The sequence below is a fragment of the Phycodurus eques genome, chromosome 9, assembly GCF_024500275.1.
Source record: "Phycodurus eques isolate BA_2022a chromosome 9, UOR_Pequ_1.1, whole genome shotgun sequence".
Taxonomy (NCBI): domain Eukaryota; kingdom Metazoa; phylum Chordata; class Actinopteri; order Syngnathiformes; family Syngnathidae; genus Phycodurus; species Phycodurus eques.
Genome location: NC_084533.1, coordinates 8,446,145 through 8,461,344, shown reverse-complemented (window position 1 = coordinate 8,461,344; position 15,200 = coordinate 8,446,145). Strand labels below are relative to the sequence as shown.

The 15,200-nt window shown below is 41.4% G+C and overlaps 2 protein-coding genes across 2 annotated transcripts; one reads left to right on the top strand and one right to left on the bottom strand.

The window, feature by feature from the left end:
* Positions 1-236: 236 nt before the first annotated feature.
* cops6 (COP9 signalosome subunit 6) lies at positions 237-6,964 on the top strand. The gene is made up of 10 exons (XM_061685755.1): positions 237-300; positions 782-907; positions 999-1,130; positions 2,793-2,881; positions 2,963-3,025; positions 3,659-3,706; positions 3,809-3,923; positions 4,001-4,093; positions 6,390-6,490; positions 6,578-6,964. The coding sequence occupies exons 1-10, from the start codon at positions 258-260 to the stop codon at positions 6,716-6,718; spliced, it is 951 nt and encodes a 316-aa protein (XP_061541739.1). The 5' UTR covers positions 237-257; the 3' UTR covers positions 6,719-6,964.
* A 4,213-nt stretch (positions 6,965-11,177) lies between these two features.
* On the bottom strand, positions 11,178-14,548 carry and3 (actinodin3). The gene is made up of 4 exons (XM_061686570.1): positions 14,497-14,548; positions 12,755-12,781; positions 12,500-12,660; positions 11,178-11,963 (listed from the first exon to the last, which is right to left on the bottom strand). The coding sequence occupies exons 1-4, from the start codon at positions 14,546-14,548 to the stop codon at positions 11,178-11,180; spliced, it is 1,026 nt and encodes a 341-aa protein (XP_061542554.1).
* Positions 14,549-15,200: the final 652 nt, after the last annotated feature.

The window sequence follows — 15,200 nt, the reverse complement described above, 5'->3', positions numbered from 1 at the left end:
CTCATGAATACTCCCCCGGAAACGTCAAATGGTTGACAGTGCCTGGTCGAAACGAGTCTATTTTAATTGTTTCAATCTTCATGTCTGAAAACAGAAATTTATTTATTTATTTATTTATTTATTTTTCTAACAAGTTTATAATTCGTTCGAACAAATAACTGTTGAACAATATATATTTTTTCAAACCTCACTGTCACGCGAGCTAAAATGCGGTAAATGAACATCCAACATTGCGCACGCGCCGTTCACCGGGCAAGATGGCGACTATCAACGGTGGTGGAATGGAAGTGGACGGGGCAGGCGAGTCATTTAGCACTTATTCAATTACCTTTTCCACTACAGCGATACGAATACGCACGCTAATTATTGCGCTCAGTTCTCAAACGCGTACTTGTCTGTCTCCGTTGGCGAATACGTGGGGTGAACGCTCCCGGGGCGAGTTTGCTGACACGGCGGCTGTGCTTCCAAAGCTGTCCACACATGAACTAGTTTGAGGCCATATTCCATTTATGTTTTTTATTATTATTATTATTATTATTATTATTTTAATATTTAATCTGTCTCATTGCACAGCCATAGATAATATTTGAAGTAACTAAGAATTACCCAAATACCGTGACACTATTAAACAGTTGTTCTTCTATTAACGCTATCGAAAATGTAAATTCCCTTAGTTTGTGATCATAATGTGTACTGCGTGGGACCTCTAATGTTGAGAACTGCTTTATAGTACACACGTTAAAGTGTTATGTGGATGTTTTGGTTATCTCTGCATCTACAGCCAGCCCCAGTGTTATGGCCTCCGGGATGACTGGCAGCGTCTCAGTGGCCTTGCACCCTCTGGTCATCCTCAACATATCTGACCACTGGATACGCATCCGCTCACAGGAGGGACGACCCATGCAAGGTAAGCATTCCACCTCCAATACTGCCAATTGTGTGCCAACTGTGTCTGTCTGTTGTTGTTGTTGTCTCGCTTATTATTTTAATTTCCTCAGTGATCGGGGCTCTCATTGGGAAGCAGGAGGGCCGAAACATCGAAGTGATGAACTCCTTTGAGCTTCTGTCACACACGACAGATGACAAAGTGCACATTGACAAGGAGTACTACTACACTAAGGAGGAGCAGTGTGAGTTGTTGTGTGTTTCGGGGCAGCCTCTGTTTGTCTTGATAACGCTCTCCTGACTTGCAAAAACAAGAACAGCATAGGCTAAAGCATTCTATGGTCAGTCGGAGATTTTGAATTGTGGACAAACTCGTAAGAAATAGGAATTCCTGATTGTTGTGTGCGTCCTCTTCATTCAAGTGATATGAGCTTGGCAAGCAACCAGTGTGTTTTGATTGAACAAATTGGCAAAAGATTGAAGTCTGATAAATCTACTAACATGTCCATATTAGAGGTGGGGGACTCAAGTCACATGAATTGACTCAAGTGTGCAATTTTAGGACTTGGGACTTACTTGGCTAAGACTTGACTTGCATGTGATGATTAGACTCGCTTGAAATTTAGCGAGGACTCAACTTTTTTTTTGTCATGCCATAGTAATTTGGGATTGCTTGAAACTTGAAGGTTAAGTCTTGAATCTTAAGACTTGCACAGAGAATGGAGATAAAAAGTCTACACACCCTTGTTCAAATGCCGTTTTGTAATGATCTGAAATAAGTGGAGATGTGGCTGTGTTCGGAATTAACCATTCACATTTAAACTCAAGTTGATTAGGTGTCAGCACACACCTTTCAGGATTTGAAGTTCCCATGATTAATCCCAAATTAATTTAGGATTTTTTGTCGGCTTTTCCTGTTTTTTTTTGGAGTAACATCTTACAGCACAAGCCGTGGTCTGCAGAGAGCTTCGACAGAATCAGAGGGATCTCATTTTTCAAAGTTATTAGCTAGGAGAAGGGTACAACATAATTTCCAAGTCATTAGGTGTAACATGCAACACAGTGAAGACCAATCATCATCAAGTCGAGAAAATGTGGCATAATAGTGACATTACTCAGAACTCGACGTCCCTCCACAATTGATGAAAAGATGAGAAGAAACCTAGTCAGGAAGTCTGCTAGGACGCCAACAGCAATATTCAAGAAGATGCAGGAATTTCTAGCAAGTATTGACTGTTCAGTATGTGTGACAACAAACTCCCATCCTCTTTTCTCATTTCTGTGGGGTTGGGTAGCAATGGGGAAGCCTTATCTTACAAAGAAAAACATCCAAGCCTGGCTACATTTTGAAAAACTAACGTGACATCTCCCAAGCGCATGTGGCCACATCATGTTTAGAGGCTGTTGTTCTTCAGCTGGAACTGGGGCCCTAGCCAAGATTCCCTATAGCAGTCAGTGTTCGCACCCAATTGTCAGGCTTCTGAGACCACTCCATATGGAAAGTGCCTTGTGATAACTTTTGTCGGAATTTGGCGAAATCTTTTAGGCCGCTGCCCTCACTTGTCCCCAATGCTTGTAGACTGTAACAGTGAAAAGTAAAACATAATGTCCTTTGTCCATTTAGCGTCCTTCCAAAGCTCTTCCTGGGTTTGAAATGTCTTTTTTTTTGGGGGGGGGGGGTAATCCTGCTAATCAACTAACAAACTATCCAACCCACATAGCCATTATAATGTACAATGTCATATGTAGGGACCATCATAAACTGAGTATTACCTGTATACAGGTTGTTTGGTAATGCTTTATAATTAGCTTATTAGCTGGTGTGGTTTCAGTAGGAAATTGTAGTGTTTAGTTCATCCATGCATTATTATTCAAGTGTCATGTTTCATGTGGTTTTCATGTCACAGTCAAGCAGGTGTTCAAAGACATGGAGTTCTTGGGTTGGTACACTACAGGTGGCCCCCCAGACACGTCGGACATCCACATTCACAAGCAGGTGGGAACGCTTTATTAGAGCGACGAGCCTCCGTCACGCTTTCCATGTTGTGACCTCGACTGTCGTTTCCGCTGCTGTCAGGTGTGTGAGATCATCGAGAGTCCGCTCTTCCTCAAGCTTAACCCGATGACCAAACACACTGATGTGAGTTGCTTATCCACTCATCACATACAGTGGAGCCTGTAAAGTCGAGCACAATCCGTTCCGGGACGCTGGACGACTCCCGGTTTGTTTGGTTTTCGATTAGATATTTTTTTTTTTTTTTCAAACCATAGGAAATAATGTAACTAGAAGTCTGTGTGCCTTTTTACATCATCAGGTAATGAGACTGAATGAGAGCTGCAGTAAATAGTATGTAGCAACTACAACTGGCCGATGAATACATTTTATCGATTCATTCAAGTTTATTTGTCAGGATGATTCATTTGCATTTTCTAGAAGCGAAGAAGAAAAAAATGGCTTAAAATCAGATTTTGTGATTAAAATTTGGTTTCATTATAAAGTGGCAGCTGTACACGATTAAACATATTACACGTACAGATGTGAATGTGAACAGCAGCAAGACTTGTCAGCAGCATTGTATGTAGCAAATTTAAATAATGTACAGTGGTGTGAAAAAGTGTTTGCCCCCTTCATGATTTATTTTTTTGCATGCTTGTCACGCTTAAATGTTTCCCATCATCAAACAAATTTAAATATTAGTCAAAGACAACACAAGTAAACACAAAATGCAGGTTTTTATTAAGGGAGTCTAACCATTTTGTCTGTTTTCTTCAGCTACCTGTCAGTGTTTTTGAATCAGTAATTGATATCATCAGTGGCGAGGTAACCTTCCTCTCAAATAAGCTAACAAATTAGACCCTTCAGTGGCTAATCTATTTTTTTTAATTTTTTTTTTTTTTTTAATTCCCCCCTCTCCCCTCACAGGCCACAATGTTGTTTGCCGAGCTGAACTACACTCTGGCCACGGAGGAGGCCGAGAGGATCGGTGTGGACCACGTCGCCCGCATGACGGCCACCGGCACGGGCGAGAACTCAACAGGTAGAAGTCGGAGCGAGCCGATGGAAACGCACGTGGAATCTGCTTCTGAAATCCGCTTGTGATGCTTCCCGCGACAGTTGCTGAGCACCTCATCGCCCAGCACAGTGCCATCAAGATGCTGCACAGTCGCGTCAAGATCATTCTGGAGTACGTCAAAGCGGTGGAAACCGGTGAGACACCCTTGTTGTTGTTCTTTCTTTCTGCTTTGAAATGAGACACTTCCTTTTTGTCACATCATTAGGTGGAGGCCCTTTATTGGCCTAGTTATGCTCAATTAGCACTTGTGTGATGTCACACACCCCTTTAGCGTTAACGTCGATGTATTGTTTATTAGGCCTGGTCCCCATGCACACTTGACATTGTGGAAAGTGTTTTGAAAAGTGTGTACATTTTCAGTGGGACGTAACACAGATTTTAAGGGGAGTGACAGGAAAAAAACAAAGCGGGGAGACGGTGAAAAGATAACAAAATAATATTAGACTTTACGCCGATCTGATCGGTATCGGCCGATATTTAGCATTTCATGCAGATCGGCTTTGTCGTAATTCGCCGATCCGATCAATGACATCATTGATCGGCTCCACAAAAGACACTTACTCCGCGTCGCCATTGTGCACAGGATATTTGAATCCAAAAGCTAGTTAATTTTTAGCCTTGTACAACGTCTTTTTGACGTAGTACTGTAAATATCTGACGGGCAATAAAGTTATTTAAAAAAAAATAAATAAAAATAAATGTCGGCCGTGTGGGACAGACAACATGTCTGAGACTGAGACAGACAACACGTAATGCCCGGATCAGACTACAAGACAAATTTGCTCTTTCACGATTGCGCTATGTCAGACTACTGCAATAGAATCTTGTATTCCGATACCACCGCATCCCGTTTTTTACGATCATTGGGCTTTATCTTGTCAACTCAAATGCGGCCGCATACACTCGTTGCCGTGGTGACGACAACAAGACTGGATCACGCTGACTGTTTTATAAGAACAAACATGCAGGCGTTATGTCGAATCATGCTCTAAAGTTTCGGTGTGGGTGAAGTAATTTAATTACAATAAATAATTTAATTACAGTAAGTTAGCACCCATTATTTCTGTCATGTTGTAATGTTGGTTGCACCTGACTGATTAGAATACATGACCTACTAGAGCAGTGATTTCCAACCTTTATGGAGCCAAGGAACATATTTTACAATTGAAAAATCTCACAGCACACCAACAAACAAAAATGTCACAAAAAGTGGGTACATTAATTACTATATTTACTTCCTGCCATCTAATAGAAGACCATTCATTTATAAATGTTCTGTCTGTCACTATGCCTCACTGGCATAAATAGAGGAACAAAGATACATTATTTATTGTAAATATATATGTTTTGAGCAATTAAGTACACAATTATTTACAGTAAATGAACAGGTCATTTAAATAGACACATTCCTCCATCTTGTGATCAGATCTGTGATCAGTTATCGTTTTTTTTAACTCGCTGATCTGTGATCGGCCCCAAAAATCCTGATCGTGTAAAGCCTAATGCAAACCATCACATGATCAGTAAGTGTCCCAGCTGATGGTGATATTTTTCTTACGTGCTCAAATCATTGCTGTTTTATGAAATTTAAGAAAACATTACGAAAATTTTTGTTTTTCAGATATGACAAAAACAATACATTCAAAATTTGCAGACATATCTTTTGTCCCCAGAAACACAAAGAAAAATCTAATCCACAATATCAGAACGTTTGATTTATTAGGATTTTAAATAAACGGACACAATTTTCCAACAATTTTGTTGTTTTTTTACAGAAGAAATTCGGTTCATCATTGGTGAATTTGCATATTTATGGATTTTTTTTTTTTACCTCTTCTGTGAAAATCTCATTTACTGTTTTCGTGCCCAGGCCACAGCAATAAAAGTAGTACTTTTGTGCCAACTGGTGCAGTCGTGGTCTTGTGATGCGTTTGAGATGTCCTGTTATGTTGGCGGTCCTTGAATTTGAAATCCCTTTTAGGGCGGAGTGTCAATTTGTGGATTTTCGTTATTCGTGGCAGGGGTCGGTCCTTAACCCCAGTGAATACCGGGGGTTCACTTTCACTGTATCCTTTTTGCATGGTTGCTTGTTGCCAGGGAGAATTTATTTCTATTTGTCAAAAGTTTGACTCATTTGTATGACAGGTACTTCAATACATGAGTGCTATTTATTTTGTTATTTTATTTTTATTTTTATTTTTTTTAAGGGTGATATTTAAGGATTCATCCACATGTTATTTTTCGCCTTTTCCCAATATGACTTTCTTCAGGCTTCTTAGCGAATTTTTCTTTTCAATGCTCTATACATTTGATTTACTCTCGTAGAGTGCTGTTTTCAGAGTACTTCCCTTCCTGTTAACTGACAATGCTTTAAAATTAATCTGGTCAGTGCTTGAATTTTTTATTTTTTTTCTCTCCCTTGTCCATCAGGAGAGGTTCCGTTCAACCACGAAATCCTACGAGAAGCAAACGCTCTGTGCCACAGACTGCCGGTCCTAAGCACTATTAAGTTTAAAACGGACTTCTACGACGTAAGACCCCCTCCCTCTTTTGTTATTTTGGTTGCGACCACAAATGTGTGCCTTTCTAACCCCGCCCCAATTTTGTACCCGCCGCAGCAATGCAACGACGTGGGCCTCATGGCCTACCTGGGCACCATCACCAAGTCGTGCAACAGCATGAACCAATTCATCAACAAATTCAACGTCCTGTACGATCGACAGGGCATTGGCCGTAGGATGAGAGGACTTTTCTTCTGACGCGCCAAAAAGGAAGGGTCTTTTTGTTGTTGTTTTTGTTTTATTGGGAGGTCGGCGTCAAGTCGCTGCTCTAGCCACAGCAGCTTTTCAACCCTGCTTCAAGTGTAACCCAAAGCACTTAGCGGCACCAGTAAACAGAGGCTCTTGTTTACCACTGGACATGAACATATTTTATTTCCCCCTTGTTTATTGTAATTTGATCATTCTGTATGTAATAAAAGATTTACTGTTTGTTTTTCCATGCGACTTCTGGATCTCCTTGAACGGCCATTTGCATTTTCCAACACATCAGAGTGCTACATTTTTTGAAAACATGCTTGTGAAAAGTCCTGTGATTGATTTATTTTTTATTTGTTCTTTTCCTTTTGAAGTTTTCTTCCCGCTGTTTGACAACCCTGGAGGTTTGGCAGGGAGGTGGGAGAGGTAGAGGGGCTTCCGGTGGATAGGTCAGCAGTTTTCCCCTTTTTAAATGTACAGCGGAACTCGACTTAATGACCTCATGTGGCGTCGGGAGAGGAGAAGCCAAAACGCAACCAGCTATCGTTTGCATTTTGTCAACTTTTAGTTTGTCATCCGACACAGTTTCATGCTTTACTCAGGGATGGGCAACCTATGACTTGTGAGAACATTTGATCCAAAATAAATGCTCTGTTATAAAAATTCCAAAAACATTCAACACACAAATGCTCTTAATGTTATGATAAACGTTTGTTCAGGGAAAAGTTTCCCATCCTTAATTTACTTGTCCACATGAACACATATTTACATAAACACATTTTTTTGTTTCTAAAACTGACCATTGTGAAGATTTACTAAAACTCTCCAATAGGCTGTAGAAGACATTTGGGTTTCAGATCAAAAGATGAATATGAGACAAAAGTTCAGCGTTCATTTCATGGTATTTACATCTAGATGTGTTAAACAACTCGGTGTAGAGCACCTTTTGTTTGAAACCGCCCACTGTTCAAGTGAGCAAAAGTTTTGGGCCCCCCACCACCCACCTGCACTTGAGGCATACAGTCCCCTCCAAAGGTATTGGAACGCCAAGGTCACTTCCTTTGTTTTGTTGTTGTATACTGAAGAAGACATTTTAGTTTGAGATCAAAAGATGAATATGAGACAAAAGTTAAGAATTCCAGCATTCATTTCATGGTATTACTATTTACATCTAGATGTGTTGAACAACTCAGGACAGAGCACCTTTTGTTTGAAGCCACCCAGTTTTCAAGTGCGCAAAACTATTGGAACAGACATTATTAAATTAACCTAAAGTGAATAACATTTAATATTTGGTGGCATAACCCTTACTTGCAAGAACTACATCAAGCCTGTGACCCATTGACTTCACCCGACTGTTGCATTCTTCATTTGAAATGCTTTTCCAGGCCTTTACTACAGCCTCTTTCAGTTCCTGTTTCTCGGGGTTCCTCCCTTCAGTCTCCTCTTCAGGAGGTAAAATGCATGCTCTATTGGGTTAAGGTCCAGTGATGGACTTGGCCACTCTAAGACCTTCCACTTTTTCCCCCTGATGAAGTCCTTTGTACCGTTGGCAGTGTGTTTTGGGTCCTTGTCTTGTTGCATGATGAAGCTTCACCCGATTAGTTTGGATGCATTTTTCTGTAAATTGCCAGACAAAATGGTTTTGTAGACTTCAGAATTCATTCTGCTGCTACCATCATGAGTTACATCATCAATAAAGACTAGTTAGCCAATTCCAGAAGCAGCCATGCAAGCCCAAGCCATGACATTTCCTCCACCATGCTTCACAGATGAGCCTATGTGTTTTGGATCATAAGCAGATCCTTACTTTCTCCATACTTTGGCTTTCCCATCACTTTGGTAGAGGTTAATCTTGGTCTCATCATCATTTCAGAAAACTTTGTTTCAAAACTTGTGTGACTCATCTCTGTACTACTTTGCAAAATCCAATCTGGCCTTCTAGTTCTTTTTGTTGATGAGTGGTTTGCATCTTGTGGTATGGCCTGTATATTTCTTCTCTCGAATTCTTCTTCGAACAGTGGACTGTGATACCTTCACCCCTGCCCTGTGGAGGTTGGCAACCCAGTTTGTCTGGCAATGTAAGTAAAAATGCATCCAAAGTAATCAGGAGAAGCTTCTTCATGCAACAAGACAATGACCCAAAACACACTGCCAACACAACAAAGGACTTCATCAGGGGGGAAAAGTGGAAGGTCTTGGACTTGCCAAGTCAATCAAACCCAATAGAGCATGCATTTTACCTCCTGAAGAGGAGACCGAAGGGACAAACCCTCAGAAACAAACAAGAACTGAAAGAGGCTGCAGTTAAGTCCTGTAAAAGCATTTCAAATGAAGAAGGCACTAGTCAATGGGTCGCAGGCTCGATGCAGTTATTGCAAGTAAGGGTTATGCCATCAAATATGAAATGTTATTCACTTTAAGTTAATCATGTCTGTTCCAATCCTTTTGCTCACTTGAAAAGTGGGTGGCTTCAAACAAAAGGTGGTTTGTCCTGAGTTGTTTAACACATCTAGATGTAAATACCATAAAATAAATGCTGGAGTTCTGAACATTTGTCTCATATTCATTTTTTGATCTCAAACCCAAATGTCTTCAGTATACAACAAAAACAAAGGAACAGACCTTGCCGTTCCAATACTTTTGGAGGGGACTGTATAATATAACACCAAATCATTTAGGGGAGCCTTGAAAATATTTTTTTAACCATCTGGAGCAGTGCCAGGCGCCAGAGCATGCTCAATGTAAGAATTGGCAATCCCAGACCTGAGCAACAAGGGATAATCTCTCCACCACCGCAAAAGACATTTCCAGATTTGCTAAAGGGCGAAATTTTAGGATGATCCTGAAATGTACTATAACCTTGAGGTCAAATTTCTGAGACTTAACAGTCTCCCTCTATGTCTGTTGCAAGCTGCTGATGACACTGTGACTCTAAACCCAGGGGCCACTTCTCTGAGAACATCCTTTTTGAAGCCTTACAATGGCTACTTTTGATCAATTGTCAGGCGTCGTCTTGGTCTCATGATTTCAAAATGTGAACAATATGATGAAGAGGACTTTACATACCAATTTGAAATGAACCGGGAAATGTGTTGGTCCATTCATGGACAAAATCCCTTTTATGAATGTTGCTGTTGAGATCCTTCTGAAGAGAATAGAAAGTTGTGCAATAAGTACTGAAATGTGAACAGTTGGCTAGCCGAGTGACAGCTACCATGTAAGGCCTAAAGCCTGGTACACACGTGAAGGTAACCTGGCTGTTTTTGTCCTGATTTTTGCCCCTTCTCGACCTAGGATGACAAACGCCAGACTATTTTATGTCTGATTAAAATAATCCTATAAGGTTATCCTGTGGTCTGAGGTGTGTTAAGAGTGAATTTGTCGCAACAACGGGGTCAGAAATGGGTTGGGGCCGACAAGCTTCAATATTCAACGTGTTGAATATTGATTTTTTTTTTTCTCACCTCCGGTCCTTTCGGCAACACAGGAAAATCTGGTAGTCTTTCTTCTTCTTCGTCGTTTTTCGTTAGATCACATTTGATCACGTGAGATTTCTGTCTTGGAGGACTTGATTGATTTGAGACTGATGGTGGAACCGAATCTTTATGTGCGGTGTTCTGTGTTGAGATTATTGGAGCAGGGCGACCAAAACTGTTAAATCCCAGATTGCCAATATATATATATATATATATATATATATATATATATATATATATATATATATATATATATATATATATATATAGTTTACCAGGACTTATTCACCTTTTTACTGTTTTTGTGCACAGGTCAAAGAAACTAAAGTATTGCTTCGGCACCATTTCGTGGCATCTCGACGCCAAGGAACTATGTTGAAGTGAAGCTTCATTTAGACAAAAAGTAGTGATTTGTTGCCCTCGTGATCTCTATTGGCAAGTGCAAACCTTTTTGGGGAGTGTCAATTATTTTAAACCAACCATTAAAAAGTCTATTTTTACCCCAGAACAAGGAAAATGTATATTTTAAAAACTATTCCTGCGTGTGTGAACATGGCCTTACAGCAGTGTTTCTCAACCTTTATTGAGCCAAGGCACATATTTTACAGATTATTAGAATTTTTTTACAGCACATCACCAACCAAAGGAATTCAGAAAAAGGATACTGCAATAATACTGATCTTTTCTCCTTTTTACTCAAATGTGATGACTTGGTGTGAAATCTGGACCCGTTTCATTGAACACAAATCTATTATTGTGTTGTATGAATTGCAACAGGTTTATTGAACCTTCTGCCAGCCGGTATAGGAGCATTTAATAGCTCTGATTGTCACTATACATCAGTGGCATAGATAGATGAACAAAGATACATTGTTCGTTGTAAATAAATTATCATTTTGGGATCAATAAAGTGTAACACCTGTCATAATGCAATTGGGAATCACTGCCCTAAAGGCTAGTTTAGTTTCAAATGTGGACCCCCCCTATTGGGTTTCGTCTTCGGGCTCGTCTGCAGGTGCTTCTGGTTGAGGATACTGGAAGCGGGCCGGGTCGTACAGCTCATCGCGGGGGTCGTAGGGCATGGGGGGGTGGTAGTAGGGGAAGGGGAAGGGGAGGCCCTTCTTCTGGATGGGTGGAGGAGGTGGTGCAGGCTCTTGTACAGGTTGCTCCTTCTCTTCTTCGGGTGGGGGTGGCGGAGGTCCCATAACTTCCCCCTTGAGGGGTTTGGGCGGGTGGTCGACGAGGCAGTCGGGGTCCCAGTACGGGTCGCAGTCGTACTCCATGCCCTTGAATGTGCGGATGGGGGGCGGCGGTGGAGATTTTTTGACCAGGACGGGCGGCGGCGCAAACTTTATCGGAGGCGGCGGCCGGGGCGGCGAGGCCGGGGCGGGCGGCACCTTCTGAGGCGTGCAGTGGGGGTGGTACCGGGGGTCGCAGAGGACGGGCACGGCGCCGGCGGGGAGGTAGACGATGTGGGGTTTGCACAGGGGGTCCTTACTGTTGCACAGGTAGAGCACGTCTGCCTGGGAGATGGCGGGGGCGCGAAGAAGGGGAGGAGGCGCGGTGACGGGCGGCTCGGTGGCCTTGGGGACGCCTTTCATGGGCGGAGGAGGAAGGACCACCACCTTGCACTTCTTGTCTGTGGTCGGGTCACACGTGACCTGAGGGACCCCCAGCTTGTTCTGGAAGTACGAGGCGTTGGGGCCGTACATGTGCTCCAACTGCCTCATCTGCTGGTACAACATCCTCAGCTTGTCGATTTCATACAGCTGAGGGACACACAATGCGAAGTCAGTCTGCATTTTATTGCTGTCTTTAGTTTTATCACTTATTTGTCAATAGTAGTCAAAAGTCCGTTACATGACTCAGTACAAATGATATCACCAGGGTAATTGCTCTTCTCTTCTTCTTTTTCTTTGTTTTCAGTCATAATGGAGTGCCACTGCAACTCACATTATCAGAAAGAAAAAAAAACAGAAATATTTATTCATTCATTCGTTCATCTTCCGTTCCGGTACTCCTCACTAGGCTCGCGGGCGTGCTGGAGCCTATCCCAGCTATCTTCGGGCGAGAGGCGGGGTACACCTCGAACCGGTCGCCAGCCAATCGCAGGGCACATAGAAACAATTATTCACACTCACATTCACACCTAAGGGCAATTTAGAGTCTCCAATCAACCTTTTTATTTCGGTTTCGGCATTTTAATTCGGTTCGGGCATCAAAACCGATTCTAATACTTCGGAAAACAAGGCTCCATGTAAACCCCCCTATTAGCATTGATTGTGTGTGTGTGTGTATGCGTTACCCCCTCGGTGTGTCCGATGCTGCTGTAGTAGCGGTAGTAGGCCTGGAAGTCCGGGTTGCCTCGGTACCATTTGGGGTCCACGTTCCTCTTGGGCCTGGAATGGCTCAGGAAGTCGTTGGCCCTCTCCGGATCGATACTGATGTCGCCGACAGGAACCATCCCTGTTCAGAGCGCGAGGAAGAAGATGATGAGGAGGAAGAAGACTGCTTTGGTTGTGACCCAGTGATGATGTTGTACCTTCCTGCTGGATGGCACTCAACAAGGATTTGGCCTCCAGCAGGCCTGCAAGAGGGCACAAAATATTTTACACATTACATTATTATTATTTTAATTTTTTAAATAATTGTAACACTTTAATGCAAATGAAACGATCATAACGTACCAGGAAGCCATGTTAGACAACTGAGTACCCCCAATAAACAAAACGAGGAAATCATCTGGACCCCTGAAAACAAGTTTAAGTGGTTAAAAAACAAAATTTATCCATCCATCCATTTTCTCCACCGCTTATCATCACTCGGGTCACGGGTGTGCCGGAGCCTATCCCAATATAAAAATACATACAAATTACAAAAAAATAAATAAATGTACAGATAAAGAACATCTTCTTTTCTTAAAAAAAATAATAATAACAATAATGGAGGATAACAAACATCAACTTTATACTTAAAAATTGTATCCGTATTTTTTAAATCATATCGGTAAATGAACAGCAACATTCTATTGGCTTAAAAATAATATATGTAGGTTAATATACACCCACCTTATCTTTTAAAAAAAAATATATGGCTTAATGAACTATTTTCTTTGAATAGATAATGTAAAAAAAAAAAAAAAAAGACAAAATAATGTATGTTAAGAAACAAAATGTTCCAAAAAAAAAGATATATCGTATCACTTGAAGCGCATAAAACGACCTTTTCAATGCTCCGTTGTTTATGCATTAATTGAACAGATGATTGAGTTTGTACAAGCATGATAATGCGCATGTTGTTCAATGACAAACTAAATCATGTACACCAAAGGTTTAGAAGCACTCACCGGTGTCAGGAAGCTGTCCTCACAGCTCTTACGGTCCCAGGCAGGTTAAATAGTGAGGCAGGGTCCCCCTAAACCTTTCACAGAAGATGCCTCCTTCGTTTGGTGGAGCAAATCCCGAAGCCCACCCCTCTTTTTGTTCATACACTTTTTATGCGAGGAGCCTTTGGCGACAATTAAAAACAAAAAGCAACCAGTAAAAAGAGGACCGGGATGGAAAGGAGGCCATTAAAGCTGAGACCCCTGCTGGGAAAAGTGCAACTGGGGAGGAAAATGCTGCCGACTCAAAAGAAAAAAAACATTCTAAAAACCAAAGACGACGACCTCATGCTACTTTAATATTATAGACGACGAGTCGGCGCCAAAAAAAGGTGCTTATTAGTTCTTGGTCATGTGGCAACACCTGCCTGTCTTACTGAGCTCATGAATGTTACTTCTCATCTTTCATTAGATATTGATAGATGTGAAATATGTTTGGACATAGTGGAGCAAAGCAAAGCCAATTGATTTATAGAAGAAGTTGCACAACGTGCTTTACTAAACATATGTCTGTATCTTGGCGAATCATATGACAATGATTATGTATTCTGAATACTTAATTTGACAAAAATTGGGGTTTCCCTCAGACATTGGCATTTTGCCAAATATAAGATATGATTTGGATTTTGATGATGCACAGCGAAGGTGCTGTCATCACCTTCGGTTTCAGAGGTTGGACCGTAGTATATATCGACTCTTGGCTGCCGGAAAGAAATCAAACAAACTGGGATTTATAAAAAAAAAAAAAAAAAAAAAAAGGTTTAGTGCCATACTATTCAGTCGACGTCCGTCAAATCTATCAATCCCTCGTGAAAGATGAATGAATAACTATCAATAAGATTGATTTGTACTAACACGCAGATGCACTGGCACCCAAGCAAAAAAAAGTACTTGGTCTTCTATCAATCTCTGAATGTGACTTTCTGGTTGGTTGTTGCAGGAGGTAAAGCCTGGCACCATGGTTAGGGCCATCTTAGAAACGGGGAGTTTGGCTCAGTCTTGCACAGTTGAATCAGGAAATGTGCCGAGTGCAATAAAGGACCCCCCTGTATGCCAAAATTAGAAATAAACATTGACTTAGACCAGCATTTATACCATTTCTGTTGGACTTAAGTTAAAAACGACAAAACAATTTGTTATTCCACTCTAGAGCTCAATAGCTCAATTTGGCCATGCATGTTTCTTGACTGTCAGTAAGTGACACTCTTCATTGGGAATTCAAAATATTACAAAGTTTTTCACTGTTTCACAAATACATTAAAGTGCAACACAGTATTTAATATTTTTTAATTATGGTGCCATACATTCATTTATCTGACCTTTGATTGATGGCAGCATGATGAGCGTGGAGTTAGCACGTCTTGACTCACAGTTTTGAGGACCCGGGTTCAAATCCGGCCTCGTCTGTGCGGAGTTAGCATGTCGTCCCCGTGCCTGCGTTGGTTTTCTCCGGGTACTCAGACTTCCTCCCGGATCCCCAAAACATGCACGGCCGGTTAATTGAAGACTCTAAATTGCCCATAGATGTGAATGTGAGTGCAAATGAATGTTTGTTGGCTTATATGTAATTGGCTGGCAACCAGCCCAAGGTGTACCCCCACCTCTCGCCCAAAGATAGCTGGGA

Excerpts from the sequence above, each read along its gene's own strand:
- cops6 (XM_061685755.1), top strand. The coding sequence starts at position 258 with ATGGCGACTATCAACGGTGGTGGAATGGAAGTGGACGGGGCAG. Across the intron at positions 908-998 it reads GGAGGGACGACCCATGCAAG|TGATCGGGGCTCTCATTGGG; the intron begins GTAAGCATTCCA and ends TAATTTCCTCAG. Across the intron at positions 3,026-3,658 it reads CGATGACCAAACACACTGAT|CTACCTGTCAGTGTTTTTGA; the intron begins GTGAGTTGCTTA and ends TGTTTTCTTCAG.
- and3 (XM_061686570.1), bottom strand. The coding sequence starts at position 14,548 with ATGGCCCTAACCATGGTGCCAGGCTTTACCTCCTGCAACAACCAACCA. Across the intron at positions 12,661-12,754 it reads GGAGGCCAAATCCTTGTTGA|GGATGGTTCCTGTCGGCGAC; the intron begins GTGCCATCCAGC and ends CGCTCTGAACAG. Across the intron at positions 11,964-12,499 it reads GCATCGGACACACCGAGGGG|CTGTATGAAATCGACAAGCT; the intron begins GTAACGCATACA and ends TGTGTCCCTCAG.